Below are 19460 nucleotides of genomic sequence, written 5' to 3' on the forward strand. Positions count from 1 at the left end.
CAAACCATGTCTCATGCTAATTTCTGTTTGTACATTACAGATTACTTTGCTGTGCAATGCACAAATATGTCTCATCATAAATACAGCAAGTACATTACCATGATGTTGTATGCAAGAATACACTGAGTGTACAAATTATTAATAACACCTTCCTAATATTGAGTTGCAGCCCCTCTAGCCCTCAGAACAGCCTCAATTCATCGGACATGGACTCTACAAGGTGTCAAGCATTTCACACGGATGCTGGCCCATGTTGACTCAAATGCTTCCTACAGTTGTGTCAAGTTGGCTGGATGTCCTTTGGGTGGTGGACCATTTTTGATACACACAGGAAACCGTTAAGTGTGAAAAACCCAGCAGTGTTGTAGTTTTTGACACACTCAAACCGGTGTGCCTGGCAGCTACTATCATACCCTGTTTAAAGGCACTTAACTATTTTGTCTTGCCCATTCAACCTCTGAATGGCACACATACACAGTCCATGTCTCAATAGTCTCAAATCTTAAAAATCTTTCTTTAACCTGTCTCCTCCCCTTCATCTGCATCAATAAGGGATCATAGCTTTCACCTGGTCAGTCTATGTCATGGAAAGAGCAGTTCCTGCTGTTTTGTAAGCTCAGTGTATGTCTCATCATAAGACCAGCAAGTACATTACAGATGGCTTTGCTCCGCACATGCTTTTTCCATAATACTGTATGCAAGAATATGTGATGTTTGTTTCAACCAACCTAGAAGTACTATTTTTCTCTGTACCAAACTGCTCCTAGTTATAATTTATTGAGTGCCTAAGAGCACAAAGAGAAAAACCCAGGGACCCAAGACACTGTGGTGGGCTAAGCAATCCTGTTGCTTGGCAACAACTCTATACTTCAATCATAACTTAGCCTGAGTTATTTCAGGCTCAGTGGCACAGAATATAACAAGTGAGTTTTGATATAATTTTGGAGCTTGAGAGAGAGAAAAAGAAGTTTGATTCATATTTGCACCTGCTTGGTCAGGGAGAAAAGTATTTGAGTAAGTAGTCTGCAGAATAGCCTACCAACCCATGCACTTTTCAAGTTACATTCAGGAATGCAGCTCAAACTGTTCCATTGAAACCATGAATTTTGAACATGAATACGACTGCCAGTTCAGAGCATGTTCCTGAGATGTTTCAAGAACAATGCCTACTGCATTCCCTCACATTCCCCCTGCATGCTTTACTGGTTGACCTGTCAGTCATTCTCACTGAGGCCTGTTTAAGAGCTCCCCTTCAACCTCCCCAACACCACGGTCGCCAAGGCAACGTCACCCCTCCAGTCTGTACACACATTCCCAAGTTCACAGAGGTGACGGAAAGTAGGACCTGTGTTAACTGGCTATTAGCCAGCTGGTTTGTGTTTGTCTATGCCTCATCATCACTTGAGAGATGATTTGAATTCCTGTTGTTAAGCTATGTGCTTAACAATGAGGACCAGCACAAGCCTCCTGGAATATTTTGAAGTCAATACTGTATGTATGACACATTTCTGCATGTGTAACACTTACCATGAAAACTTCATTCTGAGGAGAAGTTCACCCTGCAGTTCGACAGTTATGTTTGCTAGTCACTTGAACTTTGCACGAATGCCATTGATCAAATATGATATCATATCTCAACACACTTTCCATGGGATATTTAATTTCTAAGGCAAATATTAGTCCTGAAATACTTGCAAAGCGAACTCACAGATTCCCCTCTTATAACCCAGAGGATGGCCCTCTCATTTTATCAGTTGGTCTCCAGTCTGAATCTGCATTTGACATCCCTCACATGGTGGACCCTCGGCCCACAGCTGTCTAAAGGGGCCATTTAGTCAGGCCCTGTTCCATATTTCCCACGGCTACTAGAGTTATGTGGTTAGTCTAAGTGCGTGGGCAGGCATTGCTCCTCGTCATCATACTGCTGACTAGTATAAAAGCTAGGGGGACAGTGGGGACAGTGGAGCTGTGGGCCCGGAGCTCTGGGTGGTCTCTGGCATTGTGGATCCCAGTCTGCCAGGGGTGGCAGTGATATTGTCAGTCACATCTCTGAGACATACAGTACATGTCAGGTTTTTCTGACCCGCACGACAATCAACTTTTTGACTTGATTTCTGCCAACTACCAGACAGACAGCTGTGGCTTGTTTAGTCTCACGGGCCCGTTGCCGCCTCTCTGTCATTTATTCAAGCCATGTGATTTTGGAGTGAAGAGTAAATCGACTTGAGCCTTCAGTTGGCGTTCTATCGCTCCAGCACGGTGACGTTGTTGATGGTCATAGAGGACAGTTATACACATTGATATTAACAGGTCAGAGGTCACATCCTGATGTTTAACTAGTTAACTATTTAACATCTAACACATTTCATTGGTTCACTTTTAGATACAACACCACAGACTAACGTGTCTGTAACCATAGAATCATGTTGGGTATGAGGTCATTCTGTTGACTGCATATTTCAGCCTGGGCTCCTGGTGGTGGAGGGATCTCTGTGCTCCAGAGGGAAGGCTTCCTTTGTATGGTGTAACAGATCTCACCTCACAGTGGGTCCCTGGGGCTCCAGCTATACCGCACGCACAGAGCTCCCTGAGTAACAGGGCGGTACCCTCACACACATAAAGAGTGCTTTGTGCCCCAACTCCTGGAGCTGTCAACCAACACCAGAGTTCTTCCTCACGAAGACTGAACTGAACATGACTGTTCAGAAGCGCTCAGCTGCTGTTCTGCTGCTTACGCCTACGCATACACAGTACAGTACACATCCATACTGAATTATACCTGAGCATGTCTCAGTTAGTCATAACAGATTACAATGACATTGATTGTGACTTATCTGGATGGGATGAGGTGTATTTTAGGAGACTTGGTAAGAACCTCACACGTCCTCCTCCGTGTCTGACCCTGGATGAGCTCTATTGTAAATACATATTTTACCAGTGAAATCTACCTGCCCACTCATTCACCAATACAGTACAATACAGAAAGAGAGGTGGCCTGAGGGGATAACAGTACCTAAATTACCTACCTCCAGTCCCTGCAATCCTGCCCAATGCAATGCCTATCCATTATCCATTACACAGAACAACCAAACGGCAGAAGTAAATACATTTTGCCACTGAACCTGTCCTTGGAACCATCCCAACACTCTAGTCCAGCGGGTCAGTCAATTCCAGGCCTGCTGACTGACCAACCTCAGGCCTTCACAGCCTTTGTTCTGGACTTCAGAGGGGGAATACCTCAAAATCAAAAGCAGCACATTTCCTGTTCAACAATGATTCTGTTCACTACTTTAAAAGCAAAGTCAGGCAATTCAGTTTGTATGACAAATATAAACCTCTCTACACTCAGAATAGCATTAATTGTGTATGCTGATGTTATTCTCTGTACACTTGACAGAGAATCAAGGCATTGTTGCCATGGTGCTTTTATGGCAGCCTAGGCTGATTGTTCTGATATTTTCATTGTAATTTATTGTTTTAATTGTTTTTTAATGTGCATTTTTCTTGAATAAACTTTTGTTTTAGAGTAGCTAATCAAGTATTGATAATTTTTATCAAATAATTTTTTACCTCATGTTGGAATCAGACAGAAAATTGCATCAACAAAGTGAAGCTAGCTGATTGTTTTCTTTTGAATACCTGCATTGAAGAGTTTCACCTATTAGTAGTACAGCAATGGGGCACATTGGCATCTTCTACTTAGGAAGATTCCTTCATAGTTTGAAGAGGATAAAACAAACCCTGTTACATAAGGAACTCAAAAAAGGACCTCTTCAACTTGTAATCCTACGGAAAAAGCTCAAACATCAAGGATTGCAAGGCGATAAGAGCCAAAATAGTCCATACAGAACTGTACACCTCCCTCTCTTCCCCCTCTATGCAGTGCATGTTCTGACTTTCTGCAGACAGTTTAAAAAGTCCACATTCTGCCTCTCACTCTAGCCCCTTTAAGACTGGCACAGTTTAATACTCATTCTGTAACAAACAAGACTTTACTCGTACAAGAGTTCATCAGTGACAATGGCTTGGGACTATTATGCTTGACGGCAGGCGCACAATGTTGGAAGTGGGGGAGAAAAATATATATACAGTACCAGTCAAAAGTTTGAACACACCTACTCATTCCAGGGTTTACTTAATTTTTAAAAACTATTTTCTACATTGTAGAATAATAGTGAAGACATCAAAACTAGGAAATAACACATATGAAATCATGTAGTAACCAAATATGTGTTAAACAAATCATAATATATTTCATATTTGATATTCTTCAAAGCAGCCACCTTGATGACAGCTTTGCACACTCTTAGCATCCCCCCAGTGTCGTACTAATCTATCGCCCCTCTAAAGACCAACAGGTTTGTTATTTCAAAGCAATAAAAGAAGCCCACTGCACGTTCTACTCCGCTATGATTGACAATAACAGAGGAAATCCCAGGACCTGGTTTTCCATCATCAGATATCTCCTCCACCCTCCAGACTCTGGCCATCCCACAGCAACTACCGAACAACGCTACATAAATTCAGCAAAAAAAGAAACATCCTCTCACTGTCAACTGCGTTTATTTTCAGCAAACTTAACATGTGTAAATATTTGTATGAACATAACAAGATTCGACAACTGAGACATAAACTGAACAAGTTCCACAGACATGACTAACAGAAATGGAATAATGTGTCCCTGAACAAAGGCGGGTCAAAATCAAAAGTAACAATCAGTATCTGGTGTGGCCACCAGCTGCATTAAGTACTGCAGTGCATCTCCTCCTCATGGACTGCCCCAGATGTACCAGTTCTTGCTGTGAGATGTTACCCCACTCTGCCACCAAGGGACCTGCAAGTTCCAATACATTTCTGGGGGGGATGGTCCTAGTCCTCACCCTCCAATCCAACAGGTCCCAGACGTGCTCAATGGGATTGAGATCCGGGCTCTTTGCTGGCAATGACAGAACACTGTCTTGCAGGAAATCACGCACAGAAAGAGCAGTATGGCTGGTGGCATTGTCATGCTGGAGGGTCATGTCAGGATGAGCCTACAGGAAGGGTACCACATGAGGGAGGAGGATGTCTTCCCTGTAACGTACAGCGTTGAGATTGCCTGCAATGACAACAAACTCAGTCCGATGATGCTGTGACACACCGCCTCAGATCATGACGGACCCTCCACCTCCAAATCGATCTCGCTGCAGAGTACAGGCCTCGGTGTAACGCTCATTCCTTCAACGATAAACGTGAATCCAACCATCACCCCTGGTGAGACAAAACAGTGACTCGACAGTGAAGAGCACTTATTGCCAGTCCTGTCTGGTCCAGCGACGGTGGGTTTGTGCCCATAGGCAACATTGTTGCTGTCTGGTGAGGGCCTGTGATGTCTGGTGAGGACCTGCCTTTACAACAGGCCTACAAGCCGTCAGTCCAGCCTCTCTCGGTCTATTGCGGACAGTCTGAGCACTGATGGAGGGATTGTGCATTCCTGGTGTAACTCAAGCAGTTTTTGTTGCCGTCCTGTAACTGTCCCGCAGGTGTGATGTTCAGATGTACGAATCCTGTGCAGGTGTTGTTATACGTGGTCTGCCACTGTGAGGACGATCAGCTGTCCGTCCTGTCTCCCTGTAGTGCTGTCTTAAGCATCTCACAGTACGGACATTGCAATTTATTGCCCTGGCCACATCTGCAGTCCTCATGCCTCCTTGCAGCACGCCTGGGGCGGCAGGGTAGCCTAGTGGTTAGAGCGTTGGGCTAGTAACCGAAAGGTTGCAAGTTTAAATCCCAGAGTTGACAAGATACAAATCTGTCGTTCTGCCCCTGAACAAGGCAGTTAACCCACTGTTCCTAGGCCGTCATTGAAAATAAGAATTTGGGGCCTCCCGGGTGGCGCAGTGGTTAAGGGCGCTGTACTGCAGCGCCAGCTGTGCCATCAGAGTCCGTGGGGCGACGCACAATTGGCCTAGCGTCGTCCGAGTTAGGGAGGGCTTGGTCGGTAGGGATGTCCTTGTCTCATCGCGCACCAGCAACTCCTGTGGCGGGCCGGGCACAGTGCACGCTAACCAAGGTGGCCAGGTGCACAGTGTTTCCTCCGACACATTGGTGCGGCTGGCTGGACCAATATCAACAGTTTGGACACACCTACTCATTCAAGGGTGTTTCTTTATTTGTACTATTTTCTATATAGTAGGATAATAGTGAAGACATCAAAACTATGAAATAACACATATGGAATCGTGTAGTAACCAAAACACTGTTAAACATATCTAAATATAGTAGCTACCTGTCAGGACTTCTAGGAGTAGTGGGTTTGGAGTCAGGCGTAGAGATCAGAGGGTTTAGGACAATCGTATTTATTCCGATACAGAAACGGTCACGCCAAAAACACCAGGCGCATACAACTGACCGGCCCAAAAACAGGACCCAAACAGTCCGGAGAAAATAAGATAAAAATGTACATCCACAAACTCACAGAGGAACAAGCCCGCACAAAAGCATGCGGGCATAACCGGCTTAAATGGCCCTAACCAAAACCCAAACAAGAAACAGGTGTAACCAATAAGACAAAACTAACAGAAAAGGAAAAGGGGCAGCTAGTAGACCGGTGACGACGACCACCGAGCGCCACCCGAACAGGAAGAGGAGCCACCTTCGGTGGGAGTCGTGACACCACCATTTGCCTTGATGACAGCTTTGCACACTCTTGGCATTCTCTCAACCAGCTTCACCTGGAATGCTTTTCCAACAGTCTTGAAGGAGTTCCCACATATGCTGAGCACTTGTTGGCTGCTTTTCCTTCACTCTGCGGTCCAACTCATCCCAAACCATCTCAATTGCGTTCAGGTTGGGTGATTGTGGAGGCCAGGTCATTTGATGCAGCACTCCATCACTCTCCTTCTTGGTCAAATAGCCCTTACACAGCCTGGAGTAGTGCTGGGTCATTGCCCTGTTGAAAAACAGGTCCCACTAAGCGCAAACCAGATGGGATGGCGTATCGCTGCAGAATTCTGTGGTAGCCATGCCGGTTAAGTGTGCCTTGAATTCTAAATAAATCACTGACAGTCTCACCAGCAAAGCACCCCGACATCATCACACCTCTGGGAACCACACATACAGAGATCCTCCGTTCACCTACTTTGCATCTCACAAAGACACACTGGTTGGAACCAAAAATCTCAAATTTGGATTCATCAGACCAAAGGACAAATCCTGACTTGTCAAGAAGCAAGTCTCTTATTCTTATTGGTGTCCTTCAGTAGTGGTTTCTCTACAGCAATTTGACCATGAAGGCCTGATTCACGCAGTCTCCTCTGAACAGTTGATGTTGAGATGTGTCTGTTTCTTGAACTCTGTGTAACATTTATTTGGGCTGCAATTTCTGAAGGTGGTAACTCGAATGAACTTATCTTCTGCAACAGTCTTCTGTAGCGGTCCTCATGAGAGCCAGTTTCATCATAGCGCTAGATGGTTTTTGCGACTGCACTTGAAGAAACTTTCTTGATTGACTGACCCTCATGTCTTAAAATAATGATGGACTGTCGTTTCTCTTTGCTTTTTTGAGCTGTTTGTGCCATAATATTGCCTTGGTCTTTTACCAAATAGGGCTATATTTACCACCCCTACCTTGTCACAACACAACTGACTGGCTCAAAAGCATTATGAAGGAAAGAAATTCCACAAATAAACATTTAACCATGCACACTTGTTAATTGAAATACATTCCAGGTAACTACCTCATGAAGTTGGTTGAGAGAATGCCAAGAGTGTGCAAAGCTGTCATCAGGATCAAGGCAAAGGGTGGTTACTTTGAAGACAATGATTTGTTTAACACTTTTTTGGTTACTACATGATTCCATGTGTTATTTCCTAGTTTTGATGTCTTGACTATTATTCTACAATGTAGAAAATAGTACAAATAAAGAAAAGCCCTTGAATGACTAGTGGTGTCCAAACTTTTGACTGGTACTCTAAGTGTCGCTTTCTACACAGAAGATCACACCATTCTACTGTAGCGCCTCAGACAGCCATCTGTGGGACTGCCCTAAACTGGTTCACCTCCTACCTCTCTAACCGCAAGCAGTACTTCCCCCTTGGTGAGGAAAGATCAGAGGAGTCCACCATAACCTGCAGTGTCCAACAAGGGTCGGTGCTAGGATCCATTCTCTTCCTGCTCCACTTGGCCAGATCTTCAGACAACAGTGTCCAATTTCACTACTCTACTCTACACTACTCAGACGACACACAGGTTTACATTAAAACCCTGACACAGCATCTGCTCTGTCAACCTTGTCCAACTGTCTGGAAGAGGTAAAATACAGGATGCAGAATAACTTCCTCCAACTCAACAGCAGCAAGACAGAGGTAATACTGATAGGCAACCCACAGCAGATCACCAACTCCTGCAGCATCTTCCCTGCCGTAGATGGCCACATCATTCGCCTCTCCTCAGTCATCACCAACCTGGGTGTGAAATTTGACCCTGCTCTCTCTGTCAATGCCCACATTAGTCCACCTAAGACCCTGTCTCACCACTTCTGATGCAGAAAAGCTTATCCATGCATTTGTTTTCTCCAGAATTGATTATGGGAATATAGTATTTGGGGGCCTGCCTTTACACTCAATTCATAAATTACAGCTCATTCAAAACAGAGCTGCATGGCTTTTGACACAAACACAAAGTCTGCCCACATCACCCCCATCCTTGTTGACCTCCATTGGCTGCCTGTCCCTCAAATTTAAAATTCTCCTCCTGTTCTACTCTCCCCTATGTACCTCCATGCACCCTATGGTCAGGGCAAGCCAAAATGCTTCATGCACCCAGGACCCTGCTCCGGACAATGGAAGACCGTGCCTTTTCCTCCCACGTACCACGCCTTTGGAACTCCCTTCCTGACAATCTCAGGGCTGTTCAGACTTCTGGGGCTTTTAAAGAAGGGCTTAAGACACATTTTTTTTATTTGCTGGCCTATATACAGTGCATGGGGAAAGTCATTTCACATTTTGTTACATGGCAGCTTTATTCTAAAATGTATTACATTGTTAATTTTCCTCATCAATCTACATACAATACCCTATCCCTATGATGAAGCAGGGTAGTGGCAGGATCATGTTGTGGGGATGTTTTTACCAGCGGCAGGGACTGGGAGACTAGTCAGGATCGAGGAAAAGATTAACAGAGCAAAGTACAGAGAGATCCTTGATGTAAACCTGCTCCAGAGCGCTCAGGACCTCAGACTGGGCTGAAGTTCACCTTCCAACAGGACAATGACCCTAAGCACACAGCCAAGACAACGCAGGAGTGGCTTCGAGACAAGTCTCTGAATGTCCTTGAGTGGCCCAGCCAGAGCCTGGACTTGAACCCAATTGAACATCTCTGGAGAGACATGAAAATAGTTGTGCAGCAACGCTCCCCATCCAACCCGACAAAGATTGAGAGGATCTGCAGAAAATATTGGGAGAAACTCTCCAAATACAGGTGTGCTAAGCTTGTAGCGTCATACCCAAGAAGACTCGACGCTGTAATCGCTGCCAAAGGTGCTTCAACAAAGTACTGAGTAACGGGTCTGAATACTTATGTAAATGTCATATTATTATTATTTATTTTTTGCCAACATGACTAAAAAACTGTTTTTGCTTTGTCATTATGGGGTATTGTGTATAGAATGATAAAAAACAACAACAATTGAATCAATTTTAGAATAAAGCTGTAACGTAACAAAATGTGGAAAAAGTCAAGGGGTCTGAATACTTTCCGAATGCACTGTACAGTGAAACATTTTTGTTTTGGCTCTGTGCTCTGTACTCTGTGCTCTGTACTCTGTACTCCAGCACTTTGGGTTTGAAATGATAGTAATAATAATCCTGTATTACATTTGTAAAGAACTTTTCATTACAGAAGAAAAATGTCAAAGTGCATAAAATAAAATATAAAAAATAAATAATAAAATGATTATTAAGTTAAAGTGCAGACTGTCAGATTTAATTTGAGGGTATTTCGATTCATATCAGGTGAACCGTTTAGAAATTACAGCACTTTCTGTACATAGTCCCCCATTTTAGGGGACCATATTCCTAGAACACAATGACTACATCAGGTTTGTGACTATTTGCGGTTTGTTTTGGTTGTGTTTCCGATTATTTTGTGCCCAATAGAAATTAATGGTAAATAATGTATTGTGTCATTTTGGAGTCACTTTTACTCTAAATAAGAATATAATATGTTTCTAAACACTATTACATTAATGTGGATGCTACCATGATTATGGATAGTCCTGAATGAATCTGAATAATTATGAGTGAGAAAGTTAAAGACACACAAATATCATACCACCAAGACATGCTAACCTCCCCCCATTACAAGAGGGGTATGATATTTATGCCCCTGTAACTTTCATTTCATCATTATTCACGACTATCCATAATCATGGTAGAATCCACATTAATGTAGAATTGTTTGGAAACATATTATATTCTATTTACAATAAAAGTGACTCCAAAATGACACAATACATTATTTATCATTCATTTCTATTGGGCACAAAATAATCTGAAACAAAACTAAAAACAAACAGCAAATTAATCCAACAAATTTGTAGTCACAAGGTTGATGTAGTCATTGCGTACTAGGAATATGGGACCAAGTACTAAACTTTTGACTACTTCAATACACATACAGTATAAGAGAATTTGTCCCAATACTATTAGTCCCATTAAATAGGGGGACTATGTACAAAAAGTGCTGTAATTTCTAAACGGTTCTACTGGCATGGAAGAAAATTACTTTAAATTAAAGCTGACAGTCTGCACTTTAACCTCATAGTCATTGTATTATTTCTATGTTCTATTTTATGCACTTTGAGATTTTTCATCTATAATGAAAAGTTCTTTACCTATAAAAAAGTATTATTACTTCTCTATAAACATCTAATCAGGAACATGACATGACCCAAATGAAGGATACAAGTCATATCAGAGAATCTCATGCTGCAATCACAGCAAATAGTGAATAAATTTTTTTTGATTTCTAAGTATCTGATTATGTGCTTATTTCTGACCTAATGTGATGCCACAAGATAAATTATAAATTGTCAAGTGGGATGACACACTTAACAACCTCCGAGACGGTCACAAAAACAATATCAATATACATTACAATATCAAAGCCCACTTTTTTTGCAATTCAAATCTCCATAGGCCCAATGTGTGACTGTGTGGTATTTGTAGTGTACTTGAGGTGGCTCCTCCAGGCTTGTGGTTATTGTGAGGTATTATAGAGCTGGGGGATTCACTTAAGAGTTTAAGAGGAGCATTACAGTAACCATCCTACTTTATGCTCCAATTAGCACAAATGTAGTCCAACAGGACGTTAATTTAAGAATCCGTCTTAAATCCTCTCACTTGTACAATAGGAAACCGCGGGGGTGCCATCTTCTTGTTCATCTCGACAGTTTGCTAATTTGATTCAGTTTATAATCCCTGTAGTGTTATTTAAACCTGATTATAGACAGAAAACAAAGGGTAAATGTGCAGAAACAGACCCGGAGCAGATTGTCTGTGTGTGTTAAATGCTTCTACCTCGTTTTGTGATTCAGAACTTGTTGAGTGAATTGATGGTCAACCCCAACTCATCATAACTAAAACTTAGTAACCATAACAAGCCCAGTAGTGAGGGTCTGGGGCTGTAAGTATCAAGCGTCTCAGAATAGGAGTGCTGATTTAGGATCAGTTTTGCCTTATAGATCACAATGGGCAAAAGGGAAAATTATATCAGCAATCGCAGTCTGAGATGCATGATACATGGCCTCTGATTCCAGTAAAGTGCAGATGGACTGTTTACTTCCAGAGCCAACAACACCTCAGAGACTACCCTATCAGTGATGACTGTCAGGACCCGAGCTATCATACTGTACATACCACGGTGGGGGCTGCTCTCTGCTCTGCTCTATGAGGGATCCTCCATCACACGACATGCTGGAGAGACTTGCGTGCGGGGATGTAATTACACACCACAATTGCAGTAGCTCTGATCTGACGATGATATCTTTCTTGAACAAACATCTGAGTACACAGAGGTAACTGGAAGGCATGAACAACAGCATGGGACTTTCATCCAGAGCTGGGATTTTTCATCTTTGTAAGCATCCACTTTCTCCACAGGGAGACAAGGCAAGGCCATGGGAAAGCCAGTTGTCCATATCACTATCAAGTTCAGGCTAAATCATTCCCATATCATTCCCAAGTTTACCACATTTCGTTGTTGAATTATGTCCAATGGCAGCACTACATTACAGCATGCAATAAAATGGTAATAATATGGTAATAGTATGGTAACAAGGTATTTGTGTTGTACCATCATTTGGAGTACCAAATTTGGATAGAAATTATCATATGACTTCACATACAACAAAAAAGACATCATCATTTGGTTTAAGTTAGCTACAAAACCACTTTATTTAAAAAGCAGATTATATAATCTACAGTTAAATGATACGTCCCGATTTTTAATACATTAAATAACTTTAGACTTTTTCATGTTTAGATAAATAAATCTAGGTTCCTTTTTTATGAACCATCTAGGTAATCAAACACTTATACAAAAGCGATACAAAAGTGATGTGACAGAGGTGTCATATGTGCTTATTGAAAACTACTGATAGGAGAGAGAGAAGTCTTCACTTTCAGAGTGATTTATGACAGAGGATGAAAGGAAAACTAGCCTCTTTATGCACAGGTCTGGGGAAACTAGCTGTGTGCTATGCAATAGAAATGGAACTGAAGTAGTATTTTTTAAAAGAGGTGTATTAAGACATCGTTAAAGGGGATCAACTCTTGTCAAGTCTAAACATTTTCTGCTTTAATGAAAAATGATTTGAGATTGATATGAGTGGGTCTTATTGTACTATTCAAACTACAGTTCAGAAAATGCCATTGCCTCATTCTTCAAGTGTATTACACATTCCTTGACTAGGAGTCTCGTCATACTATGCTGAGATTCAGTTTATCTACCATCAAAGGGAATTTCCCAGCAAAAACATGTACTCCAGGGACACTAGCCTTTTCACTTTTGAAAATATACAACTGGGAGCAGAGAAAAAATTAAACAACAGTTTGCCAAACATACACTAATAATTACATTCCAAAGAATCTCATCGAGGGATACATCAGAAAGCACATGATGCCTGTGTCGGCCACTCCTCTCCGTAATCTCTACGTCAGCCTCCTTGTCTGTTAGATTCAGTAGTATGAGAGGACAGTTCCTCTGACTAGGCTACTGTGAGCAGGTACTGGGTAGGCCTGAGTCAGAGCCTTAACCCATCCTTTCTGTTGGAGAGAGATTGAGAGAGCATGGGTCATTTTGTGGAGCTGGATGGCCGTTGTCCTGCTCACTCAACAAGGTACATGCACCATGGCACTGCCACTGGTGCACACACACACACACACACACACACACACACACACACACACACACACACACACACACACACACACACACACACACACACACACTGGGTATACCAAACATTAAGAACACCTCCTTAATATTGAGTTACACCCCCGTTTGCACTCAGAACAGCCTCAATTCATCAGACATGGACTCTACAAGGTGTCAAAAGTGTTCCACATGGATGCAGGTCCATGTTGGCTCCAATGCTTCCCACAGTTGTGTCAAGTTGGTTGTATGTTTTTTGGGTGGTAGACCATTCTTGATACACACGGGAAACTGTTCAGCATGAAAAACCCAGCACCATTGCAGTTTGTGACACAAACTGGTGTGCCTGACACCTACTACCATACCCTGTCCAAAGGCACTTAAAAATATTTTGTCTTGCCAATTCACCCTCTGAATGGCTCACATACACAATCCATGTCTCAATTGTCTCAAGGCGTTTAACCTGTCTTCAACTACACTGATTGAAGTGGATTTAACAAGTGACATCACCTGGATTCACCTGGTCAGTCTATGCCATGGAAAGAGCAGTTCTTCATGTTTTGTACACTCAGCGTCTGTAGACCAACAAACACACACACACACACACACACACACACACACACACACACACACACACACACACACACACACACACACACACACACACACACACACACACACACACACACACACACACACACGGGCACAACCAGCAAGGGAAAACACGGGGGATGGATTCCCCAGAGACATGGGTTGGACCAGCAACTCCCACAACCAACCAGACAATCCGATCAACCAGTAGGTATGACACAGTAACGTGTGCATGAGGAGGATATGTGGGGACTCTCGATGGTCAGACACTCACTTACTCAGTGCTACCATATGGGTCAAATAACCAGTGTGTGGAACTGTACATGTTAACAGGTCTGTGGATCGCATGACCAACGACAACACAGAGGCCTCTAGGACATGTGTCCTTGAGGAGAAATTAAACAACGGACCAATACCCTTCAGAGGACCGTTAAGACGCCGACAGCTCGCTTGGCCTCCGATTCCATTTGATAATAATAACGCAGCAAAAAAATACACTACAATTCTAGAATCTTATGTGGAAAATGTCTGCAAAATATATAGGCAATCTACGTGCTTCTAACTTTTTATCTTGTTATATAATCGTTGAGACACTGCTTGTGAATCTCTCGAGGTCACGTCTTCTAAGACTGCTAAGTGGAATGAGTGCCAGCCCAGGCTAGCGCTGTGGCTACTGACAGCGCATGTGGTGCCACGAACATCCACTATGCCAAGGAGCACTGGAGCATGTGTCACAGTGTCACATGAAGGGATGGTACAGGAGACTGTGTCACATGAAGGGATGGTATAGGAGACTGTGTCACAGAGTCACATGAAGGGATGGTATAGGAGAGTGTCACAGAGTCACATGAAGGGTTGGTACAGGAGAGTGTGTCACAGAGTCACATGAAGGGATGGTACAGGAGAGTGTGTCACAGAGTCACACAAAGGCGCTCTGTTGCTGGTAGACTCGGTACCCTTGCATAGCCAAAAGGTGCCGTAGATAGCTGGACTGTGGCACTGTCACCATTCGGTGAGGTTTCTCAGTGGAAGGCCACTCTGAAGGCACAGCATGTCCAACCCTCTATCCCTGCCAGACAGTGCTGGAATGTTATGTAGCGGCCTGTTTCATGGCCTCCCAGTCTCCTGGCAGAGACGCTGTCCAGCTCTCTCTCTCTCTCTGACAGAGGAGCAGTAAATGCATCATGGCATTGGGCTTCAGCTCGAAGGAATTAAGAAAATAGAAAGGGAGGAAAAAAGAGAACGATGGAGATAGAGAGAGTGGCCCCCTCTCTCCATCCAGGCCAGTCCCCACTGTGATGAATGTGCAGGGGTCACGGTGCTGACATCGGCCAGGGCCTCTGGGTGGGCTGGGGCCTCGGCCTGCTTCACTGTTCACAGACCAAAAGGAGAAAGGAGGGAGAAAAAAACTGATGAGAGAGAGAGAGAGAGAGAGACGTGGACTCTCTCCCAGCCCGGTCTTGTGACTTGTCCATGGCCCTGTATCTATCTCCTCTCCCCAGGGCACGGCCGGCAAGTAGAGAGCGAAGTCTCCCAGGGTCTCTCTGTTCTGTTCTGTCATGCAAGAAGAGGTTCTGAAGTTCCCGGGATTCCGTGGGCGGGGGATTCCTTCTTCTTTCTGCTATGTTGTCTCAGGTCACCTGGGAGGCGGGTCAGCGGTGGGTTGGGCTTGGCTGGGGTTGGTTCCTCGCCGACCCTGCCCTCTCACAGCTCAGTGACGTGTAGTGGGTAGCTGGGTGGCTGGTGGCCGGGCACCGGGACCTTGAGCCTGCGGATGTGGCAGCCGTGACAGAGCAGGTGGCAATCCAGGGGGTAACAGCGGTGACCCTCCTCGTCGTTTAGCTGGAGGCCACAGTCCTACAACACCGAGGGAGAGAGATAGACTCAGTGAACTGCAGTAGCTGGACATTTGTGAAGGAAAATATTATATACACCCATCTAATGCATTTGAGCAGGTGCTGGATATCAAAACAATCCATATTTCATATTTCTACCTTTTATACCTCTCGACTGATATGAAAGGCCGCTGATGGGTATTCCTGTCAAGTTTACATGGGGTGGCAGGTAGCCTAGTGGTTAGAGCATTGGGCCAGTAACCGAAAGTTTGCTAGATCAAATCCCTGAGCTGACAAGGTAAAAATCTGTTTTTTTGCCCCTGAACGAGGCAGTTAACTCACCGTTCCTAACGAGGCAGTTAACTCACTGTTCCTAGGCCGTCGTTGTAAATAAGAATTTGTTCTTAACTGACTTGCCTAGTTAAATAAAAAATAATTACATACTCTTAACCATTTCTTAAATATGTGATGAATTTTCCATCCCCTGCCGACCTGGACTTTAGACCCCTGTAATGACTGTCAACCCCACAGAGGCTGCTGAATGATTACCTATTGTCTACATAATACCTTTATCACTCACCTAGACGGGATATGAGCTATTCCCTGGAATGTGTGATAATGAAATGAGTCAACCAGCTTTTGCCATTAAACATGGAATTCTTGATCAAACTCACACACACTTTATTTGAGCCCTGGTTACAATGGCTCACACTTGACACAGCTATCATTAAACTGCTGTGTTAATGAATGCACTGTCAGGAATTCAATTTGGCTGACTTCACTAATTACTTTGATTACACTGAGGTTTGTAGGTCACGTGGGATGATTTCCTGTACATGTGTCTGAGTGAGTAAGTGGTCTGAGCGGTCTCTCAGAGTGCTGAGATTCCAGGGTAGTCAAACAACAACCCCTGGTCTGATGTCCAGCTGAGTCCAGCGCTATCACCCACCCTCTCCTCTCCCACCTCCCACAGCTCAACTCTGGAATGTTCCTGGACAATGAGTCACCACATTGGTTTGCCCCTCACTGAGGTTCAGTTTGTGTGTGTAGCGCGCACACCCATACTGCCATAGCATTTATACTAAAACGGACAGACATTTAACGATCATAACCAATGTGCTGGCTACGTTCAACAAGACACACAAACAGGGTGGTAATGACATTGTCTCACCTCACAGTGATAGCACTCCACATGGTAGTCCTTGTCCATGGACACCACCCGGATGGTCTCCTCAGAGCCCTGTCAGGAAACACACACAGTCAGTCAGACCCTCCCGTCTCCACTGGCACCAATAACCAGAGCTGTATATTAAGAGAGTTGGGTCATGGGTTTTTAGAACGGATGCCACATTAGTGCCTTTATTCTCGAAATTTGGGAGATGTAACAATATGAGATCGCCTCCAACAATTGCCTATGAAATGACCCACTGTTAAACAAGCAAAACAAAGCAGCGAATTTAACAGACATTTTTATTGATTAGCATTGGGGATAAGGTGTATCCACGTAGGTACTGTGTTGTGGTGTCAATTGATTGCTCATCTGCTTTCACTGGATCTTCATAGGTTTTGAAAACTATCAGAAATAAACAGCACAGCGCGGAAGCATCAATTATCACTTAGCAACTGCTATGTAGGAGAAAATGGCAATCTCGGAACGTTCAGACAAAAACGCATTGACCCAACTTTCGACAGTATATACTATATATGACTCTGACAAACTCTAGTGCCAGGAGCTGAGAAGATACAAGCAGTCATTGGCACATCATTACCTGAGCAGGGAGGATGGGCTGGTTGCATGAGGCACATTTTGGGGCAAAGACCCTGTGGGGGAAACAGAATAGAAGCCAAGTCTTGGTACATGCTGTATAATTTATATCAGTTTCAGCACAAACCATGATTTAAAGAGTACTGTGGAATTAAGAAACTCTTGCATGCTGACTTCATCACATGTTGGCATTATCTATGAGAAATACATGTCCTTACGTGTGGTAGTCTTTAACACAGTAGATGTTGTTCTCCACGTCCACAGTGAAAGGTACTCCGTCCAGACCCTCTGTGCAGACCACACAGCGGAAGCAGCCAGGGTGGTAGGACTTGCCCAGTGCCTGCAGGATCTACACACACACACACACACACACACACACACACACACACACACACACACACACACACACACACACACACACACACACACACACACACACACACACACACACACACACAGATAAGAGTAAGGCTAGAGATTGAGGCCTCAGTAGGAGTCAATAACACCAGCCCGTTGGCATTCAGATACAGAAACAAAACTAAACTAGGAGGTATGATGCCACATGTCAAGAAGAGATACAGTACTGCTAAAGAGAGATCCCAGAGAGGGACAGGCATACTGTTCTGCTGATTGTCTCCTACCACTATCTAGCAGGCCCTCCTACAGTATTAGGTTATTTCTTACCATTTCCATGATGAGGTGACCACATACAAAGCACTTCTCTGCCGTCTGCTGAAAGCCAGAGTACTGTAGGAGATTAAAAAATAGACTTATCACTGGGTTTGTTAATATTCTAACATGTAGCAATGGAAACTGTTACATGGTGAATGTTAACTGTGTATGGTTGAGACTTGGGAGTGTAGCGTTACAAAAAAGAGGATGGCTAAATTTGACACCTTTAAGTGTTTGAGACAGGGTTGGGGTTAATTCCACAAATTACATTCTAATTTAAATCCTCCCTGTATATTCCATCTAATTCAGTTTTAATTGTATGTCATTTTTGAATTCAGAGATAATTCAATTCCAATGTAAGGTCAATTCCAATAATTAAATTCCCAATTCAATATTTTCCTGAAGAATTCCACAAATTCTAATAGAGGCTGACCATGTCATTGTTCAAACAGCTTACTTATCTATACGGGAAATATAGAAATACAAGTTTAAATGATTTAAAACAAATTCTGCAGTCCATTTTTGATACTAAGTGCATTAATTCCAGTAACTGGGAAATATACAAATATTCAATTCCATTTAAATTCTAACAGTCCAAATAGTCTAATTCCAATTCAATTTGAATTCATCGTAAATTCTCCACTTCATAAGTGAATTTAAGAATTTAATTGGAATTGACCCCAACCCTGGTTTGAGAACCCCTAACACTATGACCTAAATGTAAATGTAGGGACCCAGAGTACAGCCTAAATGACACCATCTATAGGGGGTGCTGCTGGTCTCTTTATATTGATGTGAAAGGAGTTGGTCCTTTTTCCTTTGTCTCCTTTCTTGGTTGAGATGTTTATGAGAGACCAGCGGCATTGCTGAAACGATACCTGTCCTAAACCAAACCCATCAGAGCACTCTACTAACAGAAGGAGTACCGCACACATCCAGTCCTCAGCTCTCTACTATTGGTGGTCTCCAAAAGTCTGCACCACAGTTACACAAACACAAGGAGATGTACCCGAACTCGAGGTAAGAAATGTGTAACTTGAACATAAGATATCACATTGAAGTCAATGAGGGATTTAAATGTGAGTTATACATGCATTACCATCGTTATGTTTGTCCCATAGTGACCATCTGCAAAGCGCATGACCCTGAGGTCATGGCCTGATGAGAGGAGGGGAAGGGTAAT

At 43.4% G+C, this 19460-nt stretch overlaps 1 protein-coding gene across 1 annotated transcript in view; it reads right to left on the minus strand.

Moving 5' to 3' along the window:
• Window positions 1-12410: 12410 nt before the first annotated feature.
• LOC109884760 (Wilms tumor protein 1-interacting protein homolog) overlaps window positions 12411-19460 on the minus strand; it is a 38768-nt gene continuing 31718 nt past the window's right edge. The window contains exons 4-8 of the mRNA XM_031831208.1: window positions 18290-18352; window positions 17824-17954; window positions 17610-17661; window positions 17012-17080; window positions 12411-15862 (exon numbers count right to left, since the gene is read on the minus strand). Coding sequence (XP_031687068.1) covers window positions 15710-15862; window positions 17012-17080; window positions 17610-17661; window positions 17824-17954; window positions 18290-18352 — 468 coding nt within the window. The 3' untranslated portion in view covers window positions 12411-15709. The remainder of the gene's footprint in view (window positions 15863-17011; window positions 17081-17609; window positions 17662-17823; window positions 17955-18289; window positions 18353-19460) is intronic.

Source organism: Oncorhynchus kisutch, linkage group LG8 (assembly GCF_002021735.2).
Source record: "Oncorhynchus kisutch isolate 150728-3 linkage group LG8, Okis_V2, whole genome shotgun sequence".
Taxonomy (NCBI): domain Eukaryota; kingdom Metazoa; phylum Chordata; class Actinopteri; order Salmoniformes; family Salmonidae; genus Oncorhynchus; species Oncorhynchus kisutch.